The 17,309-nt window shown below is 37.4% G+C and overlaps 4 protein-coding genes across 19 annotated transcripts in view; 1 reads left to right on the top strand and 3 right to left on the bottom strand.

The window, feature by feature from the left end:
- Dys (Dystrophin) overlaps window positions 1–17,309 on the top strand; it is a 163,089-nt gene that overhangs the window by 28,342 nt on the left and 117,438 nt on the right. For 14 of the 16 annotated variants that reach the window (XM_089265545.1, XM_089265593.1, XM_018111938.3 and 11 more), the window contains 3 exons: window positions 1,911–2,019; window positions 11,144–11,307; window positions 11,382–11,487. In XM_089265545.1, coding sequence (XP_089121671.1) covers window positions 1,911–2,019; window positions 11,144–11,307; window positions 11,382–11,487 — 379 coding nt within the window. Of the gene's footprint in view, window positions 1–1,707; window positions 1,804–1,910; window positions 2,020–11,143; window positions 11,308–11,381; window positions 11,488–17,309 lie in introns of all 16 variants that reach the window. The other 2 variants (XM_018111947.3, XM_018111939.3) reach the window with 1 other exon arrangement.
- On the bottom strand, window positions 2,982–3,956 carry LOC149092175 (uncharacterized). Its single transcript, XM_089265628.1, has one exon. The coding sequence runs from the start codon at window positions 3,948–3,950 to the stop codon at window positions 3,111–3,113; it is 840 nt and encodes a 279-aa protein (XP_089121754.1). The 5' UTR covers window positions 3,951–3,956; the 3' UTR covers window positions 2,982–3,110.
- On the bottom strand, window positions 4,347–5,360 carry LOC149092174 (uncharacterized). The gene has a single exon (XM_089265623.1). It carries the CDS (start codon window positions 5,343–5,345, stop codon window positions 4,347–4,349), a length of 999 nt encoding a protein of 332 aa, XP_089121749.1. The 5' UTR covers window positions 5,346–5,360.
- On the bottom strand, window positions 7,029–8,182 carry LOC149092173 (uncharacterized). Its single transcript, XM_089265625.1, has one exon. The coding sequence runs from the start codon at window positions 8,016–8,018 to the stop codon at window positions 7,152–7,154; it is 867 nt and encodes a 288-aa protein (XP_089121751.1). The 5' UTR covers window positions 8,019–8,182; the 3' UTR covers window positions 7,029–7,151.

The following is a 17,309-nucleotide window of genomic DNA, read 5'->3' as shown; positions in this document are numbered from 1 at the left end:
AGTTTTTGGTTTGTCTTTATTATCGCCGTGCGCAATATACGTATATATTATGTATGTCTATATTTTGCATTATTTGCGTACTAATTTAGACATCTTTGAAGGCGTCTGCGTTTATTTTCGCTCTTGCGCCAACCACAAGTTAATTGGCCTCTTGAGAATTCAGAGCAACGGCACAGGCCGCCAAACAAAACTAAATGCTGCCATTAGAAATACCCCAAAATAAACCGAAAATTTTGACATAGTTACACACGGTCAGCTCGAGACATCGCGTCGTGCGCTCCGACATTAACAACATCAACAACAACAGCAACAACAACAACAGCAACAACATCTGTAACATTCATATATATTTATGTGGCGGCAATTCGTATTGGGGAAACAGTTAAAGAGAGAACTTAAGAGATTTTTTTGTTTGCAGCATGCACAAGTGTTGATCGACATATGGATTGTTTAATTTTGTGTAGTGTCATGTTTAATACAATAAGGAAATTTGTCATAAAATTTAGAAAACAAAAATACGCAAATATTTGTATCAATTTCAATAGTAAATTTATGAAAATTTGTTCTGAGCTTTATAGTTTTGGCATAGATATCAATTAAATTGCTCTGACTTTTTGAATATTTTTTCTAGCAAATAGAACTAATATAATTATGACTATTCAAGAGCACAAGTTTTGCTAAAACTATACTTGATTTTTTCCTTTAGGCTTTCAGGAAAAAAAAAAAAAAAAAAAAAAAAAAAATTTAAAATATATTTTTTTGGAATTTAGCTTTGCTTAAAGACTTACAATCGAGTATCTGAATCTAATTAAAATTAAGTTCAGTTATTTGCTTCTTTAAAATTGTCCACAATTTCACTTTACGTCTAGTTTTAATTGGCTTTAAAGTTTTCGTTTAATTCATTTGACAAATGGTCTTATTTCCCGTCACTGTGTGAATTAATAAATATAAAAAAGTCTCCCCATTTCGACAATGTCGATCCCAAAACAATGACACGGCCTAAAATCCATCATTAATCAATTCGTGCATGGTTTGTTTATTTTCGTTGTGCTTCGTGTTATTTTTTGTTTGCCCGCTGGCCCCAAATGACAAAGAAACAAATAAAAGCGAATCGAGATGGAAAACTGAAAACAGAAAAGTGGGAAACCTATTTTTAAAAATAGCATTTCGAAGAGCGCAACTGAAGAGAATTTTCTTGCTCCCTTTGCGGGCGGCGTTGATGCTTTGTTGTTTTTTTGTTTGCTTCAGTCTGTGCGCGGCTAAAACACGCAACGGTCGCACCGCTTGAAATTCATTTCGTAATTAATTTGATCGAAGTGCATCGCGGAAGTTCGCTTGGCGCCAAAATTGTTTGCTCCGGGCGTTCAAATGCAATTTTGCTGGTTGACCCAGTCCGTCAGTGCGGTATACGCAGAGAGCCCGCCGAGAGAGAGATAGACTCCCACAGTCACAGTCACAGCCACACAGCCTCACACATTGCATCGAGGAAACACTTGCATGCAATATTCGTGCCCGTTTACAGCCGGAATTGAATTTCAGTCGCGTCCCTTGGCCCTCCTCCCCTTCCATCCGGCAGTGTCAGTTTTTCCGCTGTGCGTGCTGTCATTTCCACTCAAGCATTTTTCCTTTCTGCTCTATTTTGTTACCTCTGATCGCACACTGATAAGCGATACGTAAATTGAACGGCTGGTTAAACTCTATTCGTAGGAACGCCACGACGATCTGCAGGCCATTGTTGGCGCCGTTGGCCAGAATAGCCAAAAGCCAAAGGTTACGCCTGTCATGATGAACGAAATCGAAAAGGTTAAAAGCGCACTTGTCGCCCGACTAAATTATTTTACTAACACGGCTTACACGACTTTTCTTTTCACATCTACTTTATTTCTTTTTCTTTCTTTCTTTTGCCACAGACTAAAAACAATTTGATTGCTCATGCCGATAGTATAGAGCTCTCGCTGACGGAATTGAAAAATGTCAACCAAATGGGCAATGGGCATGGCGCCACGAACAGTCGACAGGGTAAGTGATTTTTACTGCTTCTGATTATGGCTTAAACGGGTATATTAGCTTGGGGCAGATAGGTGTAGAAAAGGGGATAATACTTGCGATCAATAACGATATATTTGTAGAGCTGTAACTGTAATCATAAGAGCTTGGAGTCTATATGTATTAAGGACTTTATAAAGATGTAGAATTTGCTAAGATATTTTTTTAAATTATTTAATGATAAAAGCTTGAAAATTATGGCAAGCAAAGGCAGATAAATATTTTATAAAGTCTGTTGAGGTGATATTTAGCTCTTGGATATATCCCTAAAGCCTCGTTTATATAGGAGTTGATATTTAATGCCATAAAAAGTACATCAATCATATCAGATGTTCATCAATAATTAAAATAAATATTATATATAAAATTTACGTATAAATTCAGCTTCAAATTGAAATTTTCCACGTTTGAGCTTGATTATAAAAAATGCAATTATAAATATAATATTGAATTTCATATGAATAACTCGTATTCATTAATCCAATTGGGGAGCCAGAAGCGAAGCACTTCAAGAGGCAAATTCCAAAAGAAGCGAATAAGCACGAGCGCATCATTGAATTTGCTTCATTATTGTTTTTACACATTTTTCGCTTTGAAAGTTTTTGATTTCATTTCAATCTCGGCTGCAGTCGGCAATATTTCGATGCATTTTATGGCGTTTTTATGCGGGCGTACTCTTCTGCCCGCCGGACTCTACTTCAAATATTTATGCCACACGTCGAAATCGCAGCGAAGCAGGGAGAAGGACAAAGGGCGAAGGGCATCCGAAACGAACTTTGGACATTTCATCTGGATGTGTGCAGATGCGCGCATCTGGACAAATGTTGACGCTCCAGACTCTCTAGTTCCCTCTGATAACAATCCTCTTTGTATATTTAGTGAAAACAAAAACATTGCTTAGAGAATTGAATGGAATGAAATGAAAAAAATGTAACTCTTGTTATATTAGGGAGAATATTTCTCAGCCACATTTATTGAGCGCTTGCATCAAATAGTTGCATTCCATTCCGTAAATAACGAATGCGCCCTCAAATCGGATAATTGCAGTTCTGGAGGCGCCTTCGCTAATTACTGAATGAAATGTTTCGGAAAGGTGGCGAATTGTCGGGTCGTTGGTAGCTCGGTGCCAACAATATTGACCTTCTTTTTGTGGCATCTTTCTTTGGGACGATTACTTGAGAATTTTCTGTTGGGCTGATAGTGAATTCCGTAACCTCTGGATAGTCCTTCTCGTCGTTCAGAGTATGGCGAGGAGTCCTCGTTAGTCCTGAATCTTGGATGTATTTCTCAATCTCATCATTGCACCTCTTGAAAATAAGGTGCTCCGAATCGATAGCAGTCACCGAAACTACATTGGTCATTAGGCTATCGCACATTTTCTTACCATTCTTGGCTATTGTGAATTCGGCCATATTAAATAAACGTCTGCGCTCTTTGAAGCTCGGTCCTTGACTATTTACTGAGGCTCTGGATCTGAGTACATCTACCCGCGGACAGATTATGACGACTTTTTTCCCAACTCTTACATGTTGCGTGAAGCCCGGCTGGGAGCAGTTGGCTGGCTGTTCAGGCGCCTCGGCTGCTTCAGATGTCTCCGAGAATGAGTAGTGGCCTTTCCGGCGTTGGGAGTTCGTAGCTGGAGTCTTCTTCTTGCTTATAAAAATTTGAGAATCTTCTCGGCGTTCGCTCTCTTCCTGGGCATCCATTAGACGCTGCCGGAGTGCATTTAGACTTATGGGTTCATGGTGCCCTGGATGTGGTGTCACTGGCCGCAAGCTGTGCAGTAAGCCGTAGTCACGATCAGTCTCCAGTCTAAGGCCACTTAAATCTGAGCTGAATGAGAGATGTCGCTTATGTTCGAATGATTGGAATGAGTTAGAATCCATGGAATGAGAGGTGTCCATCCTGAAAACTCTAGCCGACCTAGCTTTGGACTGTACAGAGCCAACAAATAATTAACGAACAAATCTGTTTTTAATTCTTTTTTATTTGTTAGTTTTTTTTTTTTTTATGTTTTTTTGTTTTTTAGATTTTTTTTCTGTTTTAGTTTTATGTTGTTGTGTGTTAGAACTATTTCAAAATCTGAACTGCTTGCCCGGCCTACTTAGCACAACAGATTCTTTGAGCGGCTTGCAAAAGCTGAATGCTACGATACCCGGCGAAGCACTGTGCGTCAAATGAGGCATTTCATTTCGGCCACGTTTATAAATGATCGCTCACACCAACAGGATGCCAATGCATTCGTTGAATAATGAAAATGCCTGCATCTTCCTTCTTCGATATGGAATTTGAAGGCACTTTCACTTTTCAGTGAATGAAATCGCTGCTTGGTGTTTACGATTCTTTTTTGAAGTCGACGCTTGACTAAATGTTTCATGGCTCGTGTCTGAAGAATAATCTGAAGGTCCCAAATTTTTATTTTTCGATAGGTTTACGATCTCATTGCGGGAGGTTTTCGTCAAACCCTTAGCTTGAATATATTCTTCAATTATGTTTTGGTATGTTTCATCAACTTCATACTTGGGCGCCAGCTCATCATTCTGTTCTCCCATTTGGATGTCCGACATTTTTTTACCGTTTCTAGCAATTGTGAATTCGGCCATGTGAAATTCTCGACGACGTTTCCTAAAGCTTTCCGTTGAAGCTTCTGATTTTGTGAACCTCTGTATGGATACATCGGGACAAATGATAACCTTTTTTTTTCTTGGATGTCGTTTCATATGCTGCTCGCTTGAAGAAGCATTGGTTAAACGTCTTATTAAATTTCCGGGATTCAGAACAATATTCTTTTTTGGGTGTGGTGTGCCGACCGACATAAAATCCGAAATTGTGCTTCCGCTGGATGGATCCTCCAGGAAGCTCGTACTTCTAAGCACACGATCCTGGAGACGGTCACTTATGCGATTTATGGGAAGTTTGCTTTTCACGATATTATGTAGCTCAGGCTCAAGTGATCCACTGTCGTGAGAAGGCATTACTAAGTCTGGTGTCTGACCTATGGCGATTTCAGACGGCGGATCAGTGCCCATATTCGCGAACATGCTATTTCTTTCCTCAATCAGACGCTCTGTAAGTGTACTTAGATCTTTAGTCCCGCTTGCTCGAGGATATGGTGTCGATGCTTGCACGGGATCCACTCGCATTAGCCCGTAATTGCGAGTGGCCGGAGGTGAAAATGAAGCTTCTTGAATTCGAAAATTTCGTTTCCTGCTCTTATTTAATCTTTTTTCTAATTTAGCGGCTATTGTAGTAGAATCCATTGATGCACTGTTAACAATCTTTCCTTCATTATTCTCCATCTTTTTTTTTGTTCTTTGATTTTTTTTTTTTTAATTTTTTTTTATATTTTTTTTATTAAACAAAATCAAGTTGTGTGTTGGAATTGTTTTGAAAACTAAATTTTTTTGCTATGCCTACTTGACTCCCTTATTTTTTATTTTTTTATTTTTTTAAAGAACTCTGAGAACTCTTTAAAGGAGAAAATTCAACTTCTAATTCTAATTCAACTTTTGACACACTCCAAAAATATAAATTTCTGTAAAATTTATTGAAAGGACGTGCTTTATTAACATTAAGACATACAATGCTTCTTTAATATGAGAAATGGTAATCATAATTTTCTTTCCTGTTAGCTTAACAGCTTCAAACAGTTTCACTGAATATGTAGTGCATGATTGGAAAGCGATGGAGTTCTCTGTAACCGTTGCGCTGAGGCTTTCAGCATGGTAACTAGTTTCTTGGTTAGCTCGAAACTGGCGCCACCTGAATCATAGGCGGGTTTCATTAGGCCCTTTTTAATGAATCTTTTCATTTCTGCGGCTATTTTGTCTTCGTGGGTCTCTGTCAACCATAATGGCTGTATTGAATTTCCCATGAATACCTCGTTCATCTTTCTGCCGAATCGGGCTATTGTGAATTCGGCTGTTTGAAATATCCGCCGTTGATCCTCAAAACTCAAATGCTTTCTTGGTGGTATTTCTCTCGACTTTTCCCGGTAGATACTTTTGCGGGGAACGATAACGCAGACCGTTTTTGCCTTAGACCCGATCGTTTTATTCGCTGATTTCGGTCCAGCTATGGGCAGTTTAATGTGCCTTCCCTTTAAAATCGACTTCAATTCGGTAAATGACTCTTTCGGCTCTTCAAATGCATGTGCACTTGAGTTTAAGCTCGAAGCTAGAGATTTTGGTTTTGCGAGGTCCGTCTCACTACTTCCATATCCCTTCAATATGGATGTATATGGAGTGGAGGCTACGCTACCGCGTGTCCTTTGCATTCCATAACTGAAGGACGTTTCCCGGTGCACATTTAGATTAAATTTCTGTTTGTCCCGTATTAAATTTGATTGTCTTCCAGACTTCAATGAAGATTTTTTTATTGTGTGGGTCGACATCGTGCAACTGTTTGAAGCAAAGATGAATTACGGTGGTTCATCTAGTTTATCAGGTTGAATTTTCTAAATGTATTTTTAAGTGTTTTTTTGTATATTGTCTTATTTTTGTATTGTTGTTGTGTGTTGTTTGTTCCTATTGTGTTTGTAGAGTGTTTTATGTAGAATCTGTTGCATTCATTTTGTTTTGCTGGAGACGTGACACTGCTTTCAAAGCCTACGCAGCACTGCTTGAACTTTGAGCATTCACTACAAAAGCTAATTGCTACAGCACTCTATTCGCTTGTGCTCCTGCAGCGAGTTTAAATGATTTAAACGAAAACTATGAAAATCTAAATGGCATATATAAGAGATAAAACCAATCTTGGCTAGACTTTAAAAATAGGTCTTAGATTATGTTGGATATATAAAAAGGAAATGGGGTAACCAGATCTTCCCTTTTAAATAAAGAAAAATTAAAAAAAAAGAAAAATTAGAAATTGCTAAAAGTAAATATTCTGGCTTCATTTTTGATTTTTCGATTGCGTTTTATTACACGATTTATGAAAAATGATCATACTTCGACTTACGCAATTATTTATAAGTGTATCTATTTTGTTTTTGTTTACTTGTCTTGAAATTGCATTGGAAAAATAGCGAGGATGCCTTCTAACCGGAGAGTCGGCTCTCAGTTCGGAAACATCCTCGATATTTTTTAAATGAAATTTACGCTAGGTCACTTAATGAGGGGTTTAGATGGAATTGTGAGTAATGACGATTTCTTTTTGGCCAATTCCGCTATATCCTGCTTCGCAATACTTAACATTTTCTTATTTACATTTAAGATTTTCATTTGTGATGACGCCGAACTGCCCGAGAAGTGAAGTCGCTGAATATACAGCTCAATTAACTCGGTCGCCTCCAGGTCCTTGATTATTAGATTCGTATCAATCGTAACGCTCTTTGATTGCTTTGGCATTATTTGATCGCTCAACTTCTTGCCATATCTGGCTATTGTGAATTCGGCCTTACAGAGGGATTGTCGATGCTGCTTAAACTCAAATGACTCGTTGCTATTTCTCTGAATTATGCGTGGAGTCACTAGGGTGACCTTCTTCTTTACCATATCTGTGATAGTTTGCGGGTAGCGCCCTGCTAGTATAGATCGAACACTTCTTAATCTTGGCGCGCCTTCGCTATCGGTCGAACTGTTGTTCCTCGAGCTAAGTTCATCGATGCGTTTTTTGAGCACTTTAGGATTCATGGCCACAGCCTTGTTGGGATGCGGTGTGCCAAGCGATAAATGGCCCGTCAAACGCTGTTTGTCCGAATCTACGTTTAAGTTAGAGGTGTAATTCTTCACAGTACTTGTCTCACTGTTCACTTCATTGCCTTTTTGCACTAGAAGACGATCCGACAGCGTACGCATATTGACGCCATGGTATATTTTTGGATGTGGCGTCGAAGCGGTATTGGTCACACGAACTAGGCCATAGTCGCGGTTAGCCAACTGCACAGGCTCAATTGGCTGAAATGCGGTATTCTTTTTGTTATGTTTGCCTTTGACTGTGCTACGACGTCTGAGTGTGGCCATATGACTCATTATACAGGCGATGCAGGAAGCGGATGCAATGTCTGAGCGCAAGATGCGTGTATTTATGTTGTTTTTTTTTTTTTTTTTGTATTTTTCCCCTTTTTTGTAGTGTCTGTCTTAATGTTTATTGTAAGTGTTCTTTGTTGTGTACTGATGTATGTGGAACAATAATGAATTTCAAATTCCTAACGTTCGAAGTCGACACTGCTTGCACTGCCTACGCTGCTAAGCTTTTGTTCCGATTCAAAAGCTGCTTGCTACGAGTTTTGACATAATGGCTGCTGGCTGGCTGATTGTAAAGCTCCGCTCCACAGTTGGCACCGACTAAAAGCATTGCGAAAGCTTCTTCCTGCTAGTCGAAGCTTTTGCGTCTGCCTTGATTGGCTGGCAAACAGCTGTTAAGGATTTGTCTAAAACATTTCAAAACAAATCGTTCAGCGGGAAGGAACTGAACCGATGTAAGAGCTATCAACGCGCTTTAAAAAGTATTTGACCGTGAAAATCAAGATAATACAAACAAATATAGTTTGGTATAGCAGCAAAAGTTAAGCTAACCCAAAATAAATATAAATAATATATATAAAAAATACAAATAATTTTAAAAATATATATTTAAATTTAAAAACTAAATTACCTTAAATCAAAATGAAATATGTTAAAAATTAGTAAAAATTTCTTATTAAACATGTATAAAATATTTGAATCAAACTGTTAAATGATCATTAAAATTTATTAATAAATTAATTATTTAGAAGTAAATCTAAATTTTGAAATAAATTCAGTTAAAAATATTACTTTAAAAACTTGTGTTAATATAACTAAAATTAAAAAAAAAAAAAAACGATTTAAATTCATTTTTTAATTTTTATTAAAATCTGAAATTTGAAAACTTTTTCTTTTATGCGGCTTCGTTGGCTTTAAAATTAAATTTTGAAGTCCCATTCGCTGTTCACCGCAGCTGAAATAAAAACTATACTTTTCGTACCATTTAATGTTTACATAATAATAAATTGTTATACAAATAATAAGTGTGCCCCCATTAAAACTTATGTGCTCGCCCTCTGAGAGTATTTGTAAAGTGCTGAGTGACGTTGAGCACCAGCAGCGCGACAAGTGGAAATATACAATTTCTACGGTTTTTAATGAATTATGACATTTTGCAGGCGGGGCAACGTTGACGTTAGCTTTATCAGGCTGCTGCCTTTGCTTTTGCCTTTGCCTTCGCCAATTACAACGTGTTTCACATGAATACATACATATATACATATGTGCTCACAAATATATAACTGTATATATGTACATATGGTTCCTTCCCAAAGATTCGTTCACCATTTTACACCTGCCAGGGGCTGATTGTTGTCGCATGAAAGACAAGAAGCGGACGGCCACAATACGAGCGTCAAAATGGGTGAAAAGAAATTTTGCACTTAACGCGTTTTTTTTTTCTTTGCCTCTTTGGCTACAAAAACTGAAGTGTCTAAGGCTTGTCATATGGGTATATGTATATGTATATATATATATATTTTTTTTTTTTGCTGTTTCTGCTTTTCCGCATATTTGTTTAACAGGCTGGCTGCTTGTGTGCTGTGACTCCCATGAATTTCATTTTAAATGCTTTCTCACACACGTGGCATTCAGTCATTCATTCATTCAGGCATTCAACATAGACAGGACTAGCAAAGTCCTGGCTCAAGGCCTGCTTTTTTTCTTCTTCATCCTCTCGCTGGCTGAGTTGTTCGCCTCCAAATCCCTTGTTGCAAATAGGTGCTCTAATCCTGCGTGCTTTCTGGACATAGGCACACACAGACACACACACAGACACACACACACACACACATACATACGTATTGGGTTTGCTTTCACGGTTTATGTGTGCAACTTAAGCTTGGAAAACTTTCATAAATATGTATCTGTGTTACCTCCTTCGGCTTACAGAACTTACTACAGCTCGAGGCTTCTCTTTCAATTCCTCGCGCTAAGTATTTCAAGTGTTTCCCTGGCCTTTAAATATCTGTAACCGCTCCCTGTTGCCAATTCAATGTTACCATTGAGCACGTCAGGCATGACATAAAATACTTAAAAATAATATTTTTCAGTGCGCTGCATTCCTTAATGTCGACTGCGACGCATGTGCCTGGCGTCCGCTCTGCAAACAGGCGCTACATAGACGAAATTGTTGCACAATGGAGCTATGGCTTTAAGTGTTGACAATCGTATTGAAATACACTCCTGAAACTTGGCAATTGTGCTGCTCATTTCTGAGTTTTCTTGGCTTAAGCCGAGAACTTACAAAGTTTCTGCATTATACAGTGGTTATGTAAATTTTAAATGGGGTATAATATAGGTATTACTTTATGATTTTTATATAAGTTTTCATGGAAGAATAAATTAAGTGGAAATTATTGTTATATAATATGCAGAAATTTAAGAATTTATATATTTTATTATCATTAAGATATTATTATCATTAAGATTTTATTATCATAAAGATATAAATATCAGATATTGATTTGAAAGTCTTGTGGCTGTATAAGTCGTTATACCATCATATGTCATTATATTTTATTACCATCATATACCAACATATTCTAAAATTTATATAGACTAAAATATGTTCCAAGTAAATAATCAGGATTTTTTTTTTTTTGAAATTCCAGTAAGGCGAGATTTTAGTGCAAATTTGTTTTTATTTTTTTTATTTATATTGAATAAAATATAGTGCATAATATTTAAATGATATCACAACTATATAATTTCGAGACATTTATACAAATACAATAAATACAAATTTTTAGTGGCATATTTCTTGAAATCGCACCACTGTGCGGTCCTGCGAGTCAGCTACTTGAAAGTTTGCTTCGTTGAAATAGTTTTTCATTCACTCGGCGCTTTTTTCTATGCGCCTATGGACAGGCGCTCTAAAAAGACCAACTGAGTGGGCGGGGCAGTGTCGGCAAATATGGTCCAGTGGAGCAGGGGCAGCTTAGGGCCTATGCGAATGTTGGCCACGCTGACCGCAATCGGCCGGCTGCAGGCTGTTAATGAGTGAAAAGCGCTGCTTGAGACCGTGCAGAAAACATCTAATTATCGTGCACTCTTTAATGAAAATTTGGTTTTCGCATTTTCAATTGCAGACTACAACAGCGAGCCCAGCGGCGTGGGCGCTTTGGCCAGCAGCTTCGACAAGTCCGTTTTGCACATTTCCGACTGGCTGACTTGGGAACAAAACATGATCAAGATACAGAGCGTGCTGGTGAACGACGGCGACGCCGTTCGCCTGGCCATCGAGAAGCAGGAGGTAAGTTTCACTGAAAGGAGGCGGCTCAAAGCCTCATTCACTCACACTCGCTCCGCCTGCGTTTCGCTTTGTAGAAAGTTTTGCGTGAATTGAAAATGAAAAAGCCGCAACTCAATGAACTGGTCCACACGGCGGAGGTGCTGAAAGGCGACATCAAACGTCAGCAGCTGCAGGAAAAAGGTAAGCACTTAAATACGATTTAAATATATATATATATATATATATATGGGTTCTCAGGAAACAGCATTGTCCAGTCACACTTAAGGACGAAATATTGTATTCACATATATTTGAAAAATTTATTGATGGAAATTCGTCTTGTAAATTTGAGGAAAAGTTCAAAAGAACTTGAACGTTTAATTTATTCAGGATTTACGGGAATCCTTTTGGGCCCAACACATGCGAGCTTTTTCCAATTCATTGAGCAAATCGAGCCCATTTCATGGTGCACGGATATTTCATTAGGCCTCTCAGCTGCTGTCAGCTAAATGCCATTATGAATTGCATGCAGATTGTGCTACACCTAGGGATCTAACGAGATATGCACATTTTCCATTTCCCATAACGACTTTCGTGCAAACAAATTTCCGTTTTGTCAGACAGACAAAAACACACACACACTCGCACACACTCTCGGCCAGTGGAGGAGTTCAGCGAAAGCAGTAATGCGAGCGAGATCCACTTTAAATTCCAACCAACTCAAGCTGGCCCCAGCGCATGGAGCGGACATTGTGCTCGGCTTCAGTTGCAAAAATGTAAACGCCGGACATGTGCTCCTGGCGCTGGGCCACTCTGCACACTGCCTTTTTGTATATACAACTTTAGACTGTATTAAACAAAGAGATACCTCGTAGTGTGGACAGAGTGTAAACGGTTGGGGAGTTGGCATTTAAATGGAATTTAAACATTTTATCTTTGAGTTCCAGGACTAAAATTGAGGCTATGAGTGCTTAGATGACAATCAGAGCGGCACTTGAATCAGAGGTACAAAGGTACATTAGTAAACCTCCTCACCTGGGCTACTATATACTACATACTATTGTACAGCTGAATACTACATAATACTGTACTACTATTTACTATGAAGTACACCATATAGCATATCGTACTACTGTATACTAAGTACTATAGTACATTATACATTCTATATACTAAAGTAACCTGACAACTATAGTATACCTTTTGAATGCATCCATGCAGATGTCTAATACCTATATATTTTCCAATAAGTGCAAATATTACAGTAAAGGACAAATGGTCAATGTAATAGTTATGAAGAACGTTCAGAGATTCGGATTTGAAGACTGATCTTTTGGAAACAAATTTCCATAAACATTTTCTTTGTGAAACTTCAACTGCCTGAGTGTTCAGCTAAGGACTTTTAAGTCTTGAATTTTAAATTGAAAGCCTTATATGTTTCACATATTTAATCATTGATCGAGTTTGTAAACTTCTAAAATACCTTATATATATTGTTGTAACTGTTGTAAAAAATTAAATGCTTTAAAATCTTTTGGTAAGAAATGCATTGTTGCTAACTAATCGATGCCTGAGTCCTCTCGACTTTTCGTTTAGTTTTATTAATATAGTTTTAAATTTTAAGTCAATTACATTTATCTAAAATGTAAACTAAAACTCTCAGGTCTTTGGTGCAAAATACATTCAATAGTATTTTCACTTTATATACATATCAATTTTATTTACATTTAAAATAATTTTTACCCAAAGCTAAGCAAGAACGATTTTATATATATTCAAATTATCTCTCTTAAATTAACTTTGATTATTGTCAACAATTAAGTGCGCTTATTGCTCAGAGTTAGAGTTCGCCTGCTCTCATTTACATGCGTAAGAGATTTTAAGTGACTTCCGTGAATTTTGTCTAATAAGACCTCTTTCCGGTGGCTAAGAGGTATCGAAAGGCGACGAAGCCAACGCTGTCAAATGGCATTGAAAGACAATGGCAAAGTTCACAGCAAATACAAATACAAATACAAAGTAATGTAAACACACACACACACACACACATACAGTCATACACATACATACATACAGTGAGTGCATAAAATGGCTTGCAACATAAATTGGAATTGGTAAGTCATTAAAGCCGGCAGAGGTGAATATGCTTTACAGTTGCAGAGTCACTGGCAAAGAGCGAAATGTTGCCTCAAGAGAGTTCAACATTCACTGCATGCCAAGAGGCGCATGCTCACTTCTATGTGATATTTCTGCTGTTTTTTTTTTTCTTTTTGTGATTCGTTCATTTGACTCTCAGTGGAATTTTAATGTGGCAGCAGGCAGCTAAAATTTCTGCCAGTTGACATTTAATTGACATGCGGTGCGGCAGCAGGGCGGATGGTTAACATTTTTATGTCCCTCTTGGTTGTTGTTGCTAGTGCTGCTCCTGCTGCTGCTGCTGCTGCTCCCACTACTCCTGCTGCTGCTGCTGCTCTTACACAGTTTTGTATTTGATGTCATTGTTTGCCAACTCTGGGGGAATTGGCCTGCAGTTGGCTGCATTGCTTGTGTGCTCTTACATATTATTATGATGTTTGGTTTGTCATAAACATTTGTAGCTTGTCCTGCACGTACACAAGTGGAATCCCTGTTGCTGCTGCCCCCGTCCGCAGACGTCACTTGGGTCGCAACCTGCTTCTGCCACATGTCACCGATACTGATAGTTTTCTTTTTCCTTATTTTTTTCCCCTGATTTCTCGAGCATATTACGAACGTCACATGGCCAGTGGTGGGGGATAGATTCATTACTTCTGTTGCTTTTATTTTATTTCTTTTAGTTTTATTTTACTTCCAAGAAATAAGTTGCCTATGGCTTATTATATAACCATGGTGGGGTAATTGTTACCGGGAATATGTAATAATTTCAGCAGTTGTTAAAGGGGAAATGCTCTACTAATATTATATGTAGTTTTCAATCAGTCAAACAGTTTGATAACTCTGACAGGACATTATTTAGTAGAAGGTGTTAAGTATATATGGAGGTATAGGTATTTTAAACCAATTACTTTATGCTTTTATCTGCATATTTATTATATTTTTTACTATTTATTTTAGAGTTAGTTCGCTGAGTGAGTCTGTCTTAAGAAACCTTGCAAATTCTGCCCCCCATCTCATCAGAGGTTGACGAAATACAATCACAATTTTCATGTATAATTAATTTCAAACCTCTTGAGTCAATTGCTAAATTTCAACCACAAATGCGATTGCGGTACAATTAAGTTGTTCACCTGCCGAAATAATTGGCTTTGGCACACACATTGTGGGCAACTGGCTGAGGTTGGGCCAACTGATGGGATAGGCTGCCTGGCAGGCTGGCAGGCTGGCTGGCCGGGTCTGTCGCTTATCTGGAACCAAGCGAACTGTACACAAAATCAATTAATTACGCATTTTGTAAGCTGACGCTCAATTAAACCATTATTTATTATCTCGTATGGCTGGATGGCGTGCCAAGGGGTGCGGCCAGGCAAAAAGTTGTGCCAACCCGATCGACCCGGCTTTGTTATCGTTTATAGTGTGCCCAGGATGCGAAGGGTGCGGAGAGTGCGCCGAGGCATAGGCACAGCCGGGCAATGTGTGAGCGTTGCTCGTAAATCTGTCTTTGACATGCAATTTCAGTGCAGCGGCTGTTGCTGTTGTTGCTGTTGTTGTTGTTGCTGTTGCACTTGCTGCTCCTTCAGCCAGCCAGCAGAAGCAACAACTACGACAACAACAACAGCAGCAACAACAGTATATCAGCAATAACAATGCACAATGCTGCTAAAGGACAACGCACTCGCCCACTCCGGCGGATAATTGTGCCCAGTGTGTGGTGCCCGGCCCTGGGCTGAAGCCAGCAACCAAATTGCCTCTAATTGTCGTCTTTCTCTCAGCAATCTGCAACCTGCACCCGTTCTGGCCCAGCACCACGCCCACTTCACGCCATTATATGCTTTAATAGGCCTACTCCGACCGCCGCTGGCCTCGCTAGACCCCAGGAGACTCCCCTGGCCTGGCAGGCGCTTCCTGCCTTGTGTCTGCGCTTTCAAGAAGTTGTTGGCTTTTGATGCCCTCGCCGGGGGGATGGGCATTATGACTATCTGATGAGCCGTAAATAATTTAGCTAATGTTTATCATATTTGGCAACAGAGCGATACGTGAGCCGTTTTTATGAATTTCGGAATGAGTTTGCAGCAAATAGCAAAGATTAAAGCCGAGTTTGAATTGAAATTCTATTGAAATTAATGTCTTGACTGAAAAAAGAAAATATATTGCACACCGAAATTTTATTAAAAAAACGTATTGCATTAAAAAGAATATTTGAATTAAAATAAAAATAAAAAATAAATAAATTTAAATATATCAAAAATAATAAATAAAAAAAATAAAAACAATTTTGGCAAATAATGCAACATTTTAATGAGGTTTAAATATAAAAATTTAACAATATGAAAAAAAAAATAAATAAATAAAAAATATAAAAAAAAAAAATAATTTAAAAAATTAAAAAATAAAATTACATTACAAATATAAAGAATAAACATATTAATGAGGTTAAAAATAAGAATTTAACAATATGAAAAATAAATAAAAAAATAGATAAAAAATATATAAAAAATATTTTAAAAAATTAAAAAATAAAATTACATTAAATATAGTGAATAAATAAATAAAATAAATAAAATAATCTAAAAATAAAATTACATAAACAATATAAATAATAAAAAAATGTCGGGAAAAATAATCTAAAAATAAATTTACATAAACAATATAAATCATAAAAAAATGTTAACAGACAATTATAATTAGACATTAATAATTAGCCTTAAAATATATAAATTAAACAAAAAATAAAAATTAGAACAAAAATAATCCAAACATTTTAATGCGTTTTCAATATGTTTAAATTTATTTTTATTTTTTTTTTTTAAGTGTTTTAATTATGTGTAGACCTATAATTTCTATGAAATATTGATAAAAGCTCAACAGATTTTTATCGATGAATCTGCCCTTAGTTTCATTTCCCTTTACAATCACATATATGTAAATACTTCAATCTATTTCATAGACTCAACTTTTAAAGTGTATTTGGAATTCGTTGTTGGGGCTTAAAAGCGTTTCTGTTTTTAATTACTTAAAAGCGACGTCTTCATGACTGCTTAACCTCAGACCTTTGACCAGGGGCAATTGGGGGCTATGACTTGGGCTTCTGCTTTGGCTCTGGCTCTGGCTTTGGCTCTGGCTTTGTGCAACTTGAGCACTTAACGCTTCTGCCGCAATTTTGAAAGCAACATTAAATTAAATAATTGTGCTAGCAGGCTGTAGACAGGCCAAGGCTTGGCTTTCAGTCGCCAAGCTATGCGCCAGATAGTTTTCGCACAACATTTTTCCGCATGAAAGTTATGTGCAAAATGTTTGTGAATATTACAGGTTACAGCGTATGCTTGCTTGCTGCTAACTTGGCCAACATGGTCCTTTAGTCCTTGGCTGCCTTCAACTGGAGCCTCGTTAATCCGCTGGGTTTTAGTCCGGAATCTCCTCTCACTGATTACGCAAATTGTCCTGTTGTTAGCGCAGTACGTGACTGCCATGTGTGTGAGTGGATTTAGTGCTCTGCTCAAGTGCTCCTACGATTTCATGAGCTTAGCTAAAATGAATTTTAATTTATATTCAGTCGAAATTATGCACAGACAGTTTATAATATGAAATAGTTTTGGCTGTTATTTTTTGTTGTTTTATTTTTTATTTTAGTTGAAGACTTTTAGATTGTTATTGTCTTTTTGATTATTATCAATTTTAGAAAACTCTTTCAGTTCTCAGCTCAACTACTCTTGGAATCTAGTTTCGGTTTCAAATATATTGAAATTTTCATAGTTTAGTTTTAAAAAGTTATTAGAATTCTCTACGATATAATAAATTCCCCCACAGCTCTTAAATTTCTTGCCCAATTTAAGGCTGCACAATTTCAGTCAAATAAATCTGCTCCTTTATTTACAGCTCAGGCAATT

Source organism: Drosophila navojoa, chromosome 2 (genome assembly GCF_054131105.1).
Source record: "Drosophila navojoa isolate 15081-1374.11 chromosome 2, UAZ_NAV_1.0, whole genome shotgun sequence".
Classification (NCBI taxonomy): domain Eukaryota; kingdom Metazoa; phylum Arthropoda; class Insecta; order Diptera; family Drosophilidae; genus Drosophila; species Drosophila navojoa.
The sequence above is the reverse complement of the archived record's forward strand: the minus strand, read 5'-3'. Positions and strand labels throughout refer to the sequence as shown.